This window comes from Vigna unguiculata, chromosome 8 (assembly GCF_037176805.1).
Source record: "Vigna unguiculata cultivar grain cowpea cultivar isolate G323 ecotype 2 chromosome 8, ASM3717680v1, whole genome shotgun sequence".
Lineage (NCBI taxonomy): Eukaryota > Viridiplantae > Streptophyta > Magnoliopsida > Fabales > Fabaceae > Vigna > Vigna unguiculata.
The window spans coordinates 36138943-36157394 of NC_140799.1; the positions used below are offsets into that span (position 1 = coordinate 36138943).

Genomic DNA, 18452 nt, shown 5'->3' on the forward strand with positions numbered 1-18452 from the left:
AGATACTCTTAAACCAAACAAGCACCAACGTTTTGCGCTGTCTCTTTTTATTGCAGCAGCATCCAACCCTTCTCTTCTAAGTAACTTAATTTCTTACACATGGCAAGGATTGTTCTAACCTCTTCCTTGCACATTCCTCTCTTCTCCTCCCTCCCCTTCACCCTTTTCTTTCTTCTTCTTTCACTCATGTCTCTCTTCTCTGTCATCACTTTTCTCTGCGGTTCTCACAAGCTCAAGAACCTCCGCATAGAAGCTCAGAAAAAAAGGTCCAATTCCAAGCTCAACACCAACCTCGGCAACAGGGCACTCTCCATGGTGAAGATGCTGTCGTGGAGGAAGGTGCAGGCAGAGGGAGAAGCCCAAGGAGATTGCAGCAGTGACCATGATGAAGAAGCCCTTTGGAGGAAGAACATCTTGATGGGAGAAAAGTGTCGTCCTTTAAACTTTTCTGGCAAGTTTGACAATGATTTTCTACCCAGGAATTAATGCTTCCTCGTTTTTCTTCTGTTTCTGTTGCTTGAATTAGAACTTCCTAACTCACTCTTCAGCTTTTGCACCCTGCTGTGAGATGGAAACAAAGTTAGCAGCTTTTTGTTTTTTGTGGGAACTACTGGTGTGGCTTTGCAGGGGTTAGAAACTTTTTGTGATGGGAGTAGAGTTTATCAACTTTTCAGTTTCTTCTTTTCGTCTTGTTATTGTTTTTATTTTGTTCAGTATTTTTAGGATTTGCAAGGTATATGTTAGAGATATAATTTTTTAGCTTTATTCCGTATGAATTGATAAAATTAATTGTTTAGTTGTTAGAGTGTTAAGTTCCCAACATAACAGTTATTAGATTCCCTGGGTTTGAACAGAAAAAGAAGGGTAATATATTCATTCATGCAATTCCAACTGAAGCAGAAAATGAATAGTTTGAAAAAGTGAAAACCTCTTTTTAGTTTCTGCTCTGTAGGCGATTGACTTTGTGAAAGTGTTTCTGTGGAGTAATTGTACTTTGATGAATTGAGATTAAGGAGTGATTTAAAAGTTCTTTTTTAATTTTTAGATTTTTCGGTACACAATCTATTTTTATTTTAGGCTAAATATGTTTTTGTCCCTTAACTTTCAGTTAATTTTGAAATTAGTTTATTTCGAAATTTTGAACTAATTTAGTCATTTATCTTTCGAAATACGTAGATTTAATTCTTTTAATCAAATTTTGTTATTTTTATTTGATGGTTCGTACTAATTTCAGAATTGTATTTGAGTTGTTTATACTGTTTGACACATCTTTGCTTTCATGCTGTCAAATATTACGCGATTGAAATGTCAAATGAACTTAACAAAATTTAATTAAAAGGACTAAATTCACATATTTCGAAAGATGAATGACTAAATTGATCTAAAGTTTTGAAATGAACTAATTCCAATATTCATCGAGAGTTAAGGTACCAAAAACATATTTAACTTTTTTATTTTCAAAAAATTGCATAACCTAACTTTTTCTAATTTTTAGATATCTAAAAGTTATTTTTAATAAAAAAAATATAAATTAATTTAAAAGATTTATTTATAAAAAACTTTTAAATTATGTAATCGGAAGTTATTTTTAAGTACCAAAATAACTTGCATAAAAAATATAATGTGATATGTTTCTCTCTTCTAAATAAAGTGTGAAGGTAGAAAATATAAACTATAGGAAAACGCGAGGAAACAACCAACGTGAGAGATGAGGAAGCGCCAGCGACAGTAACATAGGAGATGAAAGAGAATAAGGACCTTTTGGTCTTTTACACACTTCCATTGAAGTGTAGGAAGAAACGATGAGGGTGTATGAAGAAATACCCTCTGTTTAGTTATGAAGACGGCTTTAGTGGGCCTAAATCCTTCCGCTATTGGGGGCTTCTACATGCACCTCCAACATTTCTTCTGTATCCCTAAAAAAGATCCTTATATCCTTATTTATCAGAGTGGTGAAAGTCGTTAGGACGCACCCCAAGCGTTTCGTTTCTTCTCCAGTGCTTTCTTTTAAAATTTTGCCCTCATTCTCTTCTGTTCCGTGGTCCCTGAAATTTTCCGTTTCATAAATTATATAATAACGCGTTTCAAACTTTTACTAAAAAAGTCATTTGACTGGGAAAATCAAAATTTATGGGAAACGGATTACACAATCCGTTTCACAGAGCATATAATCAATAGAAAGTAGGCATATGCATATATTACAGATCAATATTTCAAAAAAACGAGAATTTAAACCGGGACTTGTGCGAATTATAATAAAATGCGACGATGGTTACAAAGGATACTCGAACCCTACAAGGGACAAGGGATGTTATATTCGTAAAAATTCTCATATCTGTGCATTACCATCACCCAAACTATAAAGTTTAAAATTAAAAGTAAAAAGTGGTGATCCAACAATGTATCAGTTTCAGAGTCAAGCAGGATGAGTCAATCATTGTTGACGCTTGGTACGGGGCAAGAGAGCGAGAAGAATTTTTTTCCTTGGACCCTGCAACAACCCAATCAACCTCCATTAGACAAATAACAGAGCATATAATCAAATTGAGTACTACACAGCAAACGCACATGAAAAACACATTAAACAAGCGAGCACGCACGCACACTGCCCCTAATATCATCAATACAAAGGCAGACACCCTCCTCTTGATACTGCCAATCTGTTACAGGACACAACTGGAGCAAGCAGCTTTATAGGCACATCAAAGTAAAATTTCCAAGTACAAATACCCGGACTATCACCTTTCACTAGGCTCAGATACCAGAATTCAAGGGGCATGGATTTTGATCAATAGTTGATTTTCTAATATATGGTTTTAACAGCAGCTTATCCCGCACAAACCTTCTCACTTTAGATGCCAAATCTATATTTTCTTAAGGGCTATTTGGCACCTGAGACAGTATAATGTGTTTTACAGGTATTCTTTATCAAATAACTTTGAACAATGATGATGAACCTATAGAAGGAAAGAGAAGAGAAATGCTGGTGCTGGACAAGCTAGTACTGGGGACATGAGCACAAAAATAGTGTTTAACAATATTTAATATGAAGATATCTTCCAACACAACTCCATTAGCCAAACTTATGCTACATTGTCTGAATATAATATAACAATGCCTAAATCCATATATTTGGTGTAACATTCACAACAGTAAGTCTTACTGAAAAACACCTGAATATATATGAAAAGAAAGACAATTAAGAGTACATTGAAGCAAAGAGATTGATGATAAGAGTAAACTCCCAATGTTGTTATTTAAGAGTTAAGTTTAATCATTACAGTATTGCCCCTTCATGTAAGGATGAAAGCCAACCCAAGGAAGAAAGATATCAAAAGAATTTACAAGGCATAATTCTTAAATAATGTTTCAACTGTTATGTGAATATGAGTATTTCAACGTAAAGGATCCCACCTAATCAGAGTTAACTTTAGTGCAAGGAATAGTATGAAACGGATTTCAAAAAAATTTGCAAATTTTTTTATGAAACGGATTACAGAATCCGTTTCATACACTGTGAAACGGATTGTGTAATCTGTTTCATAAAAAATTTTTTTATGAAACAGATTACACAATCCGTTTCACAGTGTATGAAACAGATTTTGTAATCCGTTTCCCATAAATTTTGATTTTCCCAGTCAAACGACTTTTCTAGTAAAAGTTTGAAACCCGTTATTATATAGTTTATGAAACGGAAAATTTCAGGGACCACGGAACAGAAGAGAATGAGGGCAAAATTTTAAAAGAAAGCACTGGAGAAGAAACGAAACGCTTGGGAGTGTAGGAGGTTGGTGACGCAGTAAATTTCATTTACTGCGTCCTAACGACTTTCACCACTATGATAAATAAGGGTATAAGGATCTTTTTTGGGGGTACAGAAGAAGTGTTGGAGGTGTAGGGAGAAGCCCCCTCCGCTATTTGATCCACTAAATGGCCCACGAAAAGCCTAGCTCAATTTTTCTTTATCCCACTCATATTAATTGTTAAATTCGACACCCACTAAATCATTTTAAAATTATTAAATAATAATAATAATAATAACATAATCATCCTTTAATGTATTTTCTTATTCTATTTTTATTTTTGAAATATTAAACTACTCAAAATATTATGTAAAATACTCAATTCTTTTTTAAAAATATCCGAAAAAATCTGAACAAAATGTTTTGAAATTACAATTTTAACAAAATAAATGAATAAATAAAACCTCTTACACAAATTCTGCCTGAATACGTGTGAGTTGGATTGGATTAAGTTTAATAACAGAAAATATAGAACTCTAATGAATTTAAAATTATTTTTTACATTAAATGACTTGTCTTTTAAAATTTGACAAACCCCTAAAGTAAGGTAGGCTATTCGCAATCTCAAATTTCGTTGAATGATACACAATCAAACATGAATTTAAGTTTATATATTGTTATTGTAAAAAAATCAGGGGCAACGAATCAGGTACCATGACAAATATAACTCTGGAGGTAGTTGATGGAGAAAATAATAAAAAATATAATCGAATGAAAGTATAGAGTATAGAATATTATATATAGTCGGTGAAAACACACATATATATATATATATATATATATATATATATATATATATATATATATTCTCACAGATGAGTGTAACTAGTTTAAAATTTAACAAACAAATAGCTACAAATATTAGGGAAAGAAGTTTAGATTAAACTTTCATTTCCAAACACATTAATAAAATTAAGACTGTAAATAAATGAAACATTGAAAAAGTTTAAATGTTTATTGGTGAGTAAGAAAGAGAAGCTTCTACGCCATGGGAAAATAGAATAAAAACAGTTAATGACCGAAAAAAAAGGATAATTTAAGTAAATGGTTACCTCAAAAGAGTGTTAGGTTTTACAGAGGGGGTTTCACTGGGGAGAACAACACCAATGAGATCTGAGCCCAACCACATAAGACATTGACACCACTCTCAACCCAAAACCTTAAGGCAATGGGTTTATGGGTCTTTATTCTTATATAGTGCTCTACTTTCTCATTTTTGGTCAATGTGGGACTTAGACTCACACTTGTATTCCTAACAATCTCCCTCTCAAGGGTGAGTCCCTTCAACCACATTGGTACACCCCCCTCCAGCGGAAGCTGCCCAACCACGAGTACTCCTTTTCTGCCCTTTTTCTGTACCGCCGTTATTCTTAACGGGACACGCTTTACCTGGAACCCTTATCTGGGACTCTTGCCAGGAAGACTTTCGATACTAGGACCATACTGGTACTGCACTCGTCTGAGCCGGCATTAACCATCGGCTCTGATACCACTTGTCAGGTTTTACAGAGGGGGTTTCACTAGGGAGAACAACACCAATGAGATCTGAGCCTAACCACATAAGACACTGACACCACTCTCAACCCAAAGGCTTTGGGTTGAGAGTGGTGTCAGTGTCTTATGTGGTTAGGCTCAGATCTCATTGGTGTTGTTCTCCCTAGTGAAACCCCCTCTATAAAACCTGACAATTGGTATCAAGAGCCATTTTTCTTAGTATGCTCTGTGGTTGCAGCATTGTCTGATCTTCCACATCAGAAAAGATTTGGTTTCTATTTTTTTCTTCTTGGGGATCTCAGTTTAGAGAAGTAGTGGGAGCTTTGGTCAAAGGCAGCAGAAGCTTTGGTCAAAGGCAGCAGAAGCTTTGGTCAAAGGCAGCAGGAGCTTTGGGTAAGGCAGCAGGAGCTTTGGTCAAAAGCCGCAGCAGGAGCTTTGGTCAAAAGTCGCAGCAGGAGCTTTGGTCAAAAGCAGCAGGAGCTTTCGTCAAAGCAGCAAGAGCAATGGCATTGGAAGAAGGGAAGGTGAGGATTGAGAAGTTTGATGGCAGTGACTTCGGGTTCTGGAAGATGCAGATAGAGGACTACCTGTATCAGAAGAAGTTGTATCTACCCTTAACAGGGCAGAAGCCAACTGACATGGAGCAGGCGGAATGGGATTTGTTAGATCGGCAGACACTCGGTGTGATCCGATTGACATTAGCCAAGAATGTTGCGTTCAACATCATGAACGAGAACACAACCGTAGATTTGATGAAGGCATTGTCAAATATGTATGAGAAGCCATCTGCAGCCAATAAAGTGTATTTGATTCGCAGACTAGTCAACCTAAAAATGGGTGAAGGTAACTCGATTACTAATCATATTAGTGAATTCAATACAATTATTGCGCAGTTGACATCAGTGCAAATAACATTTGATGATGAGGTGAAAGCATTAATTTTATTATCATCTCTTCCGGAAAGTTGGAGTGCAACTGTTACTGCAGTTAGTAATTCTGCAAGTAATAGTAAGTTGAAGCTTGATAACATTCGTGACTTGATCTTAAGCGAAGATGTTCGCAGGAAAAGTTCAGGGGAATCTTCCAGTTCTAGTTCCGGTTCAGCATTGAGTACTGAAACTAGAGGAAGAAGTAGCCAGAAAGGTCGTAATCAAGGCCGAGGCAGATCAAAGTCTAGAGAGAAATCAAAACCAAAATTCCGGAATGATATCACTTGTTGGAATTGTCAGAAAAGGGGTCACTTTACAAATCAATGTAGGGCTCCAAGGAAGAACAACAACAACAAGAGGCAAGATAGTGATCAATCAGCAAATGCAGCAACTGATGAAATTGAAGATGCACTATTATGTAGTCTAGATTGTTCTATTGATTCATGGATTATGGACTCAGGTGCGTCATTTCATACTACACCTTCTTTAGAACTATTATCTAACTATGTTCCAGGAAAGTTTGGGAAGGTCTACCTTGCAGATGGGAAATCTCTTGATATTATAGGAAGAGGTGATATCAATATCAGAACCTCTAATGGAAGTGTGTGGACTTTGAAGAATGTCAGACATATTCCAGCCTTAAAGAGAAACTTAATATCTATAGGGCAGTTGGATGATGAGGGGCATTACACCACCTTTGGAGATGGACACTGGAAAGTAATGAAAGGTAATCTTGTTGTTGCTCGTGGGAAGAAGCAAGGATCTCTTTACATGATTGCAGATGAGGATATGATATCAGTTGCAGAAGTTGGCAACAGTTCCTCTTTGTGGCATCAGAGACTTGGGCATATGAGTGAGAAAGGAATGAAGCTCATGGTCTCAAAAGGTAAAATACCTAACTTGAAGCATGTTGACGTTGGACCTTGCGAACATTGTATCTTTGGAAAGCAGAAAAAGGTTAGCTTCTCCAAAACAAGTAAGTCGTCTAAAGTTGAAAGACTAGCACTAGTGCATACAGATGTTTGGGGGCCAGCTCCAGTGAAATCTCTTGGAGGTTCACAGTATTTCGTAACCTTCATTGATGACTCTACAAGAAAGGTATGGGTTTATTTTCTTAAAAATAAATCTGATGTGTTTTCTGTGTTTAAAAGGTGGAAACAGGAGGTTGAGACTCAAACAGGTTTAAAGATTAAATGTTTGAAGTCTGATAATGGTGGAGAATATGACAGTAATCAATTCAAGGAGTTTTGTTCAGAGAATGGGATCAGAATGATCAAGACGATTCCAGGAACACCAGAACAAAACGGTGTGGCAGAAAGAATGAACAGAACCTTGAATGAGAGAGCAAGATGTATGAGAATCCAGTCAGGATTACCCAAGGTATTTTGGGCAGATGCAATAAGCACAGCAGCCTATCTCATAAACAGAGGACCATCAGTTCCTTTAGGCTATCAGTTACCTGAAGAAGTATGGTCTGGAAATGAGGTAAACCTTTCACATCTGAAAGTTTTTGGTTGTGCTTCATATATTTTGTTGAACTCTAATAGTAGAGATAAATTGGACCCTAAGGCAAAGCGATGCTATTTCATTGGCTATGGATCTGACATGTATGGCTACAGGTTTTGGGATGACCAAAACAAGAAAATTATCAGAAGTAGAAATGTTACTTTTAATGAAAACATGTTCTATAAGGACAGGACTGCAGAATTTGCAAATGCAAATAAAAAGCCAGAGCAGGTATCATTAGAAGAAGTTTCAGAAAATGATGTAGCCAACAGAAGGCAGAATACAGATGTAGAGCCTGAGTCAGAGCCCGAGTCAGAGTTTGGGTCAGAACCTGAACAGATAGTAGAGTCAGTAACTCCTGAATTACCGACTAGAAGGTCTAGCAGAACCATTGTAGCACCACAAAGGTACTCCCCTTCATTGCATTACTTGTTGTTGACTGATGCTGGTGAGCCAGAGCATTTTGCTGAGGCTATGCAGGGAGGTGAATCTATTAAGTGGGAGCTAGCAATGGAAGATGAGATAAAGTCTCTTCAGAAGAATAAGACATGGTCTTTAACCAAGCTTCCAGAAGGAAAGAAGGTTTTGCAAAACAGGTGGGTCTATCGGTTAAAAGAAGAACCAGATGGCAGCAAACGATATAAGGCCAGACTCGTAGTGAAAGGATTCCAACAGAGACAAGGAATTGACTTCACAGAAATTTTCTCTCCTGTTGTCAAGATGACTACCATCAGAGTTATCTTGAGTATAGTAGCTGCAGAAAATCTTCATCTGGAGTAGTTAGATGTGAAAACTGCATTCCTACATGGAGATCTTGAGGAAGAAATCTTTATGGCACAACCAAAAGGTTTTGAAGTACAAGGCAAAGAGAATCTTGTATGCAAGCTTCATAAAAGTTTGTATGGGTTGAAACAAGCACCGCGACAATGGTATAAGAAGTTTAATGAGTTTATAAGAAACTCAGGATTTCACAGATGTGAAGAAGATCATTGTTGTTATGTGAAGAAATATATTGATAGTTATATCATTCTTGCCTTGTATGTTGATGACATGTTGATTGCTGGTGCTAATATGGCAGAAATTGACAGGTTGAAGAAACAATTGTCAGAAAATTTTGAAATGAAGGATCTTGGTCCAGCCAAGCAAATTCTTGGTATGAGAATTTCCAGGGATAGATCTAAAGGTATTCTAAATTTATCTCAGGAAAAATATATTGAAAAATTGCTTAGCAGGTTCAATGTTGGAAATGCTAAAACCAGGAATACACCTTTGGAAACTCACTTAAAGTTCTCAAAAAGGCAATCTTCTCAGACAGAGGAAGAAGAAAATCACATGTCTAAAGTGCCATATGCATCTGCAGTAGGGAGCTTGATGTATGCTATGGTTTGCACCAGACCTGATATAGCACATGCAGTGGGAGTTGTGAGCAGGTTTCTATCCAATCCCGGAAAGGAGCATTGGGAAGGAGTGAAGTGGATATTGAGATATTTGAAGGGCACTTCAAAGATGCATTTGTCCTTTAAAAGAAGTAATCTCACTTTACAGGGGTTTTCTGATGCAGATTTGGGAGGTGATTTGGATGGTAGAAAGAGCACAACAGGTTATATTTTTACGTTGGGTGGCACAGCTATCAGTTGGAAGTCCAAACTTCAAGGAAGAGTCTCCCTTTCAACCACTGAAGCTGAATATATAGCTATCTCAGAAACAGCAAAAGAGATGATATGGTTGAAGAATCTTCTAAAAGAATTAGGAAAAGGGCAAGATGAACCTTCATTGTTCAGTGACAGTCAAAGTGTCATTTGTCTTGCTAAAAATCCAATTCTTCACTCCAGATGCAAACACATTGAATTGAAGTATCATTTTATCAGAAACTTGATAAATGATGGAGATTTGATTTTGTTGAAGATTCCAGGTGCAGAGAATCCAGCTGATATGTTAACCAAGATTGTCACAACAACTAAGTTGAGGCTTTGCATTGCCTCAACTGGCCTTCGAGAAGATTGATGATGAAGGCACTACACTAGGTGGTAATGTAAATCAAACCCCAAGTGGGAGAATTGTTAGAATTATGGTGCTTGATTTAGTCCTACATCGCTTAGAATAGTGAGTTGTGGTTCTCTATTTTACTATATAAGAGACTCTATGTAAAGCTTTAAGATACACCAAAATACAAATACTTCCTAGTGTAGTCGTGGACGTAGGCATACACATTGTAGCCGAACCACGTTAAATTTTCTGTGTCTATTTTTCTCTCCTTTATTCTTTCCTTTATTGCCTTGTTCCTAACAAAGAGTGGGTGAAATTTTGATGCAAAAAGAAAAATTTGAAGAAAAATAAGGTATATCTCATGAACTTACCATTTTAAATTTAAATGTAGAATTCTTAATCATTGACAATAATAAGTATTTAGCATTCATGGAAAACTATACTTACAGTGTATCCGATTAACGTAATATTTAACAAGTGGGTTTCTTGAAGACATGAAAAAGTACCATGAATGAGAAAAAAACATGTTGAAGAAAGAAGACCAAATTGAAAGCAATAATCTTCTAATCTTAGCACTAAAAATGAATATTCCATGTATGTACATATCTATATATCTTCTATCATATATATAGCTGAAACAAAATGAACATGTTTTCTGAAGCACCAAAAACCAAACTGTGAGAGGGTGCTATTGCTCTGGCTAGGTTTTGTGTTTTTTGCCTTCCTTCTACTTAAATAATTACAAAGAAGAAACCACCCTTATTCATTACTAACTATTGAGAAGGTGCTTCCACGCGAATTTCTTCATTTTCCACGGGGCTAAAACTCACCCGTTTCTGCAAAAATCAAAGCAATATTCAAGTAAGAACATTAAGAATCAAATGTCAGCTTCTTATACAACAACTCTGAAAGTTCTTTTTTTTTTTTTTTCTTTTCTCACTCGTTATTTTAAAATACCAAAGTAAACGACGAGTGGTATTATTGGGTTCACATGTAATACTAACAAAATTGTAAACTATCCTTTGGTGGCGTGTTTGATTTTTCATAAACTTCCAAACCCCTGTTTTTGTTTCCCTCGATGCCACTTTTTTTTCAATTGTCCTTAGTGCGTTTGGTATTGTTTTGTTCGAGACAAAATTACGTTTCAAGTCTTCATTCTAATTCTTTTTATTTGTAAAACCAACATGTTAATTTTATAATCAATAAAAACGCAGTCACGTACAGTGCAAATCAACTTACTATTCCTAGCTTCTAACGTATATGCAAATCTTTCCAAAATCAACACAAAACAACTATAATTACCGTCAAAATTGGCGTTCAGTGCAAATGAACTTCATAGCAAAGTCATCAATCAACTAAATATAGACTCAATACGAATTGGAGTTACGTTACGGTGCTTAGTTGAGCTTATGTTATAGGTATCGATATGAGTCAACTTATTAAAACAAATTGTGCCTTTCACACAAATAGATTAATCCATTTCTTAAAAAAGTTAGTATGAAAAATTGAAGTTGTGAAGTAGAAACACTTAAAAAATAGTTATAATCCCATGAAATCCGGTGGAAGAAAACGACCGTGTCTAAGGAACCACATGCGATTTCGCGTACGTCCACATCACCATCAACCAACGCCTTAATTAGCGCCCGTGAACACACGAAAGTTCAACCCACTTTCAAAGATTCATGACTCAAAATATAATTATATAACACATTTTTATATTATCATCTAATCATTCCTCATAAATACTAATTATGTCAAATTAACATCAAATATTTTTTAATTACGATTTACTCTTAAACTAGTGCTAACACGGTTTTAAACCATCCATTGGAGTTAAAGTATAGAAATCAAAATATATTTATAAAAATTAAAAAATATTTTTTTTCAAGCATAGAAATGAAAAAAGTAAAGATTGAACGAGTAAGTAATACATACCCCACGTGGTTTGTGAGTGTGATGGTGCAGCGTCCTGGCGCCACCGTCCTCTACCGCTGCACTGCCGGCGGCCTCGCCGGCATTGTTTCCCATGTACAAACTTATGATTTTCTCCGCCACGTCGGACCCGTCGGTGCTCTCTTCCATGAGCCTGTCCAACTGGGCCTTGGGGAGTCTCATCTTAACCCTCATGGGCCCATCAGAGCCCAGATTGGGGTTGGGCCTGACGAGGGCGAGATCCGACACGGAGCGTTTGGAGAGCATCAAGAGCTCGAGTCTATCCTTAGCGTTCATGCCGCGGATACCACTGGATCGCACCCTCCTATGCAGCGTCGATTTATCGTCTTCGGGTTGAATCTTGGGTAACTCAACGAGGAAGTAGATTTTCCTGGGCTTCAATTCGTGGTGAGGCTCAAGCGGCTTGGCCCGAAGCCCAAAATGTTTGACCGCTTCGGAGTCCAACAGAACGTGGCCGGGGTAGTCCTTGACGACGTCGTTCGCTCTTGCCGGAGTTTTGAACTTCAACGTTTCTCCATCCACCTTCATCACCTTCGCCTTTCTACTCCTTCCTATGGTGTTCCCCATAGCTTCAATTACTCTGGATTTTTGTGTTTGGATTTTTGGTGGGCGAAATTAAGGTACGTGTTTTTTTAGCCGAGCGAGTTTTGGGGGAATTTATATTGGGATGCTTTTGGAGTAAGCGGTTGACAAAATCAAATTTGAATGATGAGTATGCATGTGTGAATTGTGGAATCTTTGAAAAAAAAATTGGTTAGTTTAGTGATATGATGGTAAATAGTAGTGGGAAAACTCTGGTTGTTAAGGGATAAACTCTGGTTTGGTTGGGTTAATAGAATAGTTGTGGGGTCGCGCAAACCAACCTTTCATTCTAATCAATCTCCCATTTGATAAAAGGGGAAAAACAAATGGGGTACCTCATATTCTTTTCATATGTGCTTTATCTGCCTGTTTAAGTCGCGTGCGTTTTTATTTTTGAGATAGATAATTAAACATTATATAAAAATAAGACTCAGTTTTAAGATTTTGAGATTAAAATAATATAAAATGATTTATATGTGTAAGATTAATATTATATATATATATATATATATATATATATATATATATATATATATATATGTATATGTGTATATATCTACTATAATCTATTAATAATTATAACCATAACATATAAACCATAACCTAACAGATTTTGTCTATTCTATCCAATATAAAACTTTTGACTCACATTTGAATTATTTCTAATAATAATGATATTTTTAATCTATTATTTTAATTATTTATTTTAAATTTTTTAATAATATGATATAATGATAAATTAAAAATGGCTCAAATACATCATAAGATTGCATTTTGTAAAAGCCATAGAGTTTATACCTTTTTCGATTTGGGAAGCCATATGAACGGTTATGTGAACTGTTTTTCTATTAAAGTGAGATTAGTTTGAAAAGGTGAAATATTGATTTAACTAATTACGAAAATAATAATTATGTGAAATACAGTGCTAAAAGAAAAGAAGAAGAAGAAGAAAATATTAAAATGTGTATTTAGAAAAGTAGAAAGAAAAAGAGAGCGAAAGTTTTGCGTGCATACACACTTTAGAAAGTCTAACCTTCTAGTGTTTTCAATTTATTACATAAGACTGAGCCAAGCGCACGTGAAATAAAAACTAAATTGCTGTGAACAAAAAAAGGTGTTTATCTTTTGTTTGTTTTGAACAAAATGAATTTGGATAAGTGATAAAAAGGAGAAAGTTTATGAAATGTTACACCAGTGTGGATCCAAACCTAACGTAACATGATTATGAAAGTGGCTCACGGGCTGCACCATAGCCACCACTCTTTACGGAAAATGTTTAAAGGATAGGGACATGTATACACACACCACTACCCTACATTGCATCATCACTAAGGCACAAAAAACATAAACATTTTTATTCATAATCATATTTTCTTTATCGCATTTTACTAGTCATTGTTCAATTTTCACATTTTTTTTTCTATTTATTTCTTATGTTATTGAAATGTGTGAAAAATAATTACATTAAATAAAAATAAGGATGATATATAAATTATAAAAAGGAAATATTACTAATAAATTTATTATCAAAGCTTAAATAGATAACTACAGTTATGAGTTGTTAATGACTCATTAATCTTGAGCGTTCACTCTAACCGTGTCGACCCAAAACAACCGAAAATATGTTCTTCTAATCAATGGCTGTCGATCGTACGTAGCTCAAACTCATACCCTATATCACAAGTTCTGTCTAATGTTGACCTTCCAAATTTGCGTTCATTTTTGTTTCTTTTTTATCATTCTTTTTATTTTATTTTTTATGTTTCCCTTTTGTTATTTAAATAACTCTACACACACATGACTATCATATTATATCTTATATAACTGTTTATGACGGCATCTTGTATAAACTTTATTATTAAAATTATTACTCTTTAATGTACTTTTAGGTTTATTTAATTATTTATACCGACATGGATGTTGTGCGATTAATATATACATTTTTTATTCTTTTTCTTTTCTTTAACTTTTCTTCGTAATTAGTAGTACATATATACAACATTGTCTACTTTACAAAGATTACTTAAAGTTAAACAACACCATTTACCAGAACTTATTATTGGAGTAAAAAATGCAGTGCTGCATATTAAAATATTGTTCTTAAAGTTAAAATAATATTTTGAACAAGTAAAATTGATAAAAGACAAAGTTTAAATTAATAATATAATGTCAAATTAAGTTAAACACTTACTTTTAAAAGTTTAGTTTTAGAATGGAATTCTGTATAAACTGCTTTAATTTTTGCGATATTAATACCGCAAAACTGGCTAACTTATTTAATCAATTGTGTATTGACCATAATGTAACTGTTCAAAAACTAAATTGGAAATTATTACTATATTATTATAAAATTCGCTAATTTGAAAGTTATATTACTATATTATATATATATATATATATATATATATATTCACACACATAATTGTAGAATGATATATTAACTTATTTTAATGAGTGAGGATGTATTGACTTAAGCGAAGATGTTAATAAAATTATTTAGCTTGATAAACAAGAAAATTATGTTTACATTTTTTATACAATTTAAATATTAGTTTTTATGTTATTAACCACAACTATTTTAAGAGAATTTATACACACAAACGCCTTTGACGCGTGTGGTTCGATGTACAAACCCTTGTCCCAGTGTCATTGGGAATAATTAATATCCATACGTAGAATATAATCATTGTCATATTTATGTTATTTAAATATCTATTAATTATTAAATAATTTATAGAAAATATTTAATGATTTTTAAAACACAAATAAATAAAAGTATGTTAGTTATATAGTATGTTTCTTTCATCTTATAATTATTTGATAAAATAATTAAAAGGATTCATAACACTATTTAACATTTAATTTGAAAATAATATTAATGAAAACATTGTTGAAGCCCATATCATCACTTCCAACTCTAAGATCACATGTACAAATAATAATAATAATTAAATATTTTTTGTCACTTAATTGCTCTTTGAAATTTTGATCAAATTTATTTCTCCAACATTATAAACGCATGAATTTGATGAGTTAAATTTATTTAATGTTTCAAAAATATTAGATAAACATAACAAGATTTAGTTAAAAAGACTAAATGTATATATTATTAAAGATGAAGAACTAAATTGATAAAAAAAACCCAATTCTAATATTTAAGAAACCAAAAACATATTTAAATCTAATAATAATAATACAGTTAGACTTTTGGTTAAAATAAAGTTCTTGTTAACTAATGAGAGTATTTATTTATCAAGAACTATATTTTATTAAATTTTTAAAATTATTTAAAAACAGATTTTAAAGTTTACACTAACTATTATTTTAATTTTATTAAATAATTTTTTTATACATTGTTATTTTATTAACGCTCGTTAATACTTTTCTCTGACTATTATATATACCAATTAATTAGCTAACAACGCAACACTCTTTAATAATTTAAAGGAAAAACCAGTGTGGTTGTACCAAAATTTTTTTGACTTTTGTTTAGGATGATTTTCAAGAAGCAGTTTTCAGTTAGGAAGGGCTTTGACTTCTTTCAACAATCGTATTTCTCCAAACTTTATGTCTTTATCTACGGATTAAGTTTATTACCTTTGCGCAATTACCAAATTTAGGTTAATTATTATCTTTATTTTAGTTATGTCAATATATAAAAAATTATAAATAAAATAAATTATAAAAAATGTAAATATATTTCTAGTCTTTTTAAATTCGGTATAAATTGTGTTTTATTCGTCAATTTTAAAAGTTAGAACTTTTAGGAAAAAAATTGTCTTAGTTTATCTTCTTCTAAATATCACTAAAAATAGGGTTAAATATGATTTTGGTCCCTCAAGTATAAGTGAATTTTGGAATTAGTCCCTTATCAAAACTTTATACCGATTTTGTCCTTCATCTTTCAAAATGCATGAATTTAGTCCTTTCAACCAAATTTTGTTAAGTTTATCTGACGTTTCAAGCACATTTCATGATAGTATTTAAGTTAACATTGAAACAAAAATATGTCAAACAGTGTAAATAATTTAAATACTATCATGAAATGCGCTTGAAACGTCAGATAAACTTAACAAAATTTGGTTAAAATGACTAAATTCACGCATTTTGAAAGATGAAGGACTAAATTGGTCAAAAATTTTGATGAGGGACTAATTCCAAATTTCGCTGAAACTTGAGGGACCAAAAACATATTTAACCCTTAAAAATATGCATGCATGCATTAATGATGAGATGTGGAGATTGGGCAACTTGCAGAGACATGCTTGACTTGTTATTATTATAAAAAATGACCAAATTAGTAGTTATCACATTTTGGGATGAACAAGTCTTCTGAATGGTAGTTTCTTTCTTTGAATTGTTAGTTAGAATTTTGAATATGCTAACGAGTCAGCGAATTTTCATCACCGTAGTGAGACTTTCAATTATCATGTGTGATAATAAAAGTTCATATTTGAAGATTTTTATTATTTAAAACAGTGACTTGGTTTTTGGTCCAATTCTAAATGTTTCGAGTTGCTTCGTAGTAATTGAATAAATCTTAAATTGCATACTAATTCAATTCAACTCATCGTTATAGTTGTCTCAACCTCAATTATGAAATTAATTGGAAATGTTAGACAGTATCAACGAAAAGTATACCGATTCACACGAATCTTAAAAGAGCCAGTTTTCACTGTTCTTTACGTGAATTGTTATGTGACAATATGATTGATTAATTTCAAATAAAAGTAATACATTTATTTAAGCATAGTTCTGAAACCAACACCTATGTAGCATTTTTCATTTTGAAAAATAGTATTTCAAACCATGTATGAGGTCCCCACCTAACTATAATATAGCATTTCCTTTTTTTTTTCTTATGTAAATTAGTTGTCACAAATATTATAGTTTCCTAATGGTAGGTTCACAAAGAAAGTTTCATTGGAAGATGCGATACTAATAAGATATAAGTCCAACCACATAACACATTAACACCACTTTTAACCCAAAATCTTAAGATAATGGGTTTATGGGTCTTTATCCTTATATAATGTTCTACTTTCTTATTTATAGCTAATGTGGGACTTAGACTTATACTTGAATTCCTATGGTGCTCAGATTTTTCATTTTTACTTTATGTGAGACTTAGACTCATATTTTAATTTCCAACAGTTTTATAATTTAATTTCAGCCATGAACAACACTACATACTGATTAACCTTATCCCTCGGTTCTCTGGAACGTTTTTCTAGCCTCTCTACATTCACCAATTTGTAGTTTTAATATTTTGTTTACAAGAGCAGAGAGAGAAAAATAAGTAACATAGAACGGGAGAGTAAAAAATATTTTACAAAGAAGTGCTTTTTAAAGAGCATAATATTATATATGAGATTAGAATTCTTTATTTTGTGGGCATAACAACAGTTACTTGAAATTAAAAAACAAAGCCTAGACATTCAAAACGTAAACAACTCAAGATAGAATATAAACTATATGACTCAATCCTACTTATCTGAATATGCTGACTTTGGTTCTCAGGACTTCAGATATAACTTTTGGAAGAGCTTTTTATTAAAATATTTGCATTTTTATCTATGGTTATTCTGTTGTTTTTCGATGATTTTCGTTCAATGCTATATTCAATCTATGTTCTTAATTGCACTTCTTTTAATGTCTCTATTCCTCAATCAGTTCTCTCTCTCGATATCTCTTTATATCGATCATGTTTTTTTTAATGTCTTAATAGGATATACTCTTGATCTCTTTTCAATTTTTTAATATCGATTCCCCTACTCCTCGATGCACTCAAGAATAGTAAATTACTATCTTGTAATATGTTCTTACATATTCTCTAATAAGAGTGTTTCTGTAATATTTTAAGCAATTTATATCGAAGGTTAGAATAACATTATGCATATGACAGAAAATTTATTATTAAATAATATTCGTGCTACTTCTCAAAGTTAAAAATGATCGTCATATGAGCAGAGGCGGTTCTTACCCACAAATTTTGAAGGGGCCAAAATAATATAATTTTCTAATCATTAGATTGTTGGATCATTAGTATAATATTTTAAAAATTGGTTTCTCTAACTGAATAATTTGATCTTTAGTATAATGTTGTAAAAAATATAATCTATCTTGTTTCCATCTTCACGAATAACTTCACTTTTATCACTTTTGAATAATGAATTTATTCTTTTATTCTTCATCAATA

At 33.1% G+C, this 18452-nt stretch overlaps 2 protein-coding genes across 2 annotated transcripts; one reads left to right on the forward strand and one right to left on the reverse strand.

Moving 5' to 3' along the window:
• On the forward strand, positions 1–765 carry LOC114194047 (uncharacterized). Its single transcript, XM_028084083.2, has one exon. It carries the CDS (start codon positions 100–102, stop codon positions 484–486), a length of 387 nt encoding a protein of 128 aa, XP_027939884.1. The 5' UTR covers positions 1–99; the 3' UTR covers positions 487–765.
• Positions 766–10264: 9499 nt separating this feature from the next.
• LOC114193029 (uncharacterized protein At1g66480-like) lies at positions 10265–12419 on the reverse strand. The gene is made up of 2 exons (XM_028082723.2): positions 11654–12419; positions 10265–10554 (listed from the first exon to the last, which is right to left on the reverse strand). Exons 1-2 carry the CDS (start codon positions 12236–12238, stop codon positions 10492–10494), a joined length of 648 nt encoding a protein of 215 aa, XP_027938524.1. The 5' UTR covers positions 12239–12419; the 3' UTR covers positions 10265–10491.
• Positions 12420–18452: the final 6033 nt, after the last annotated feature.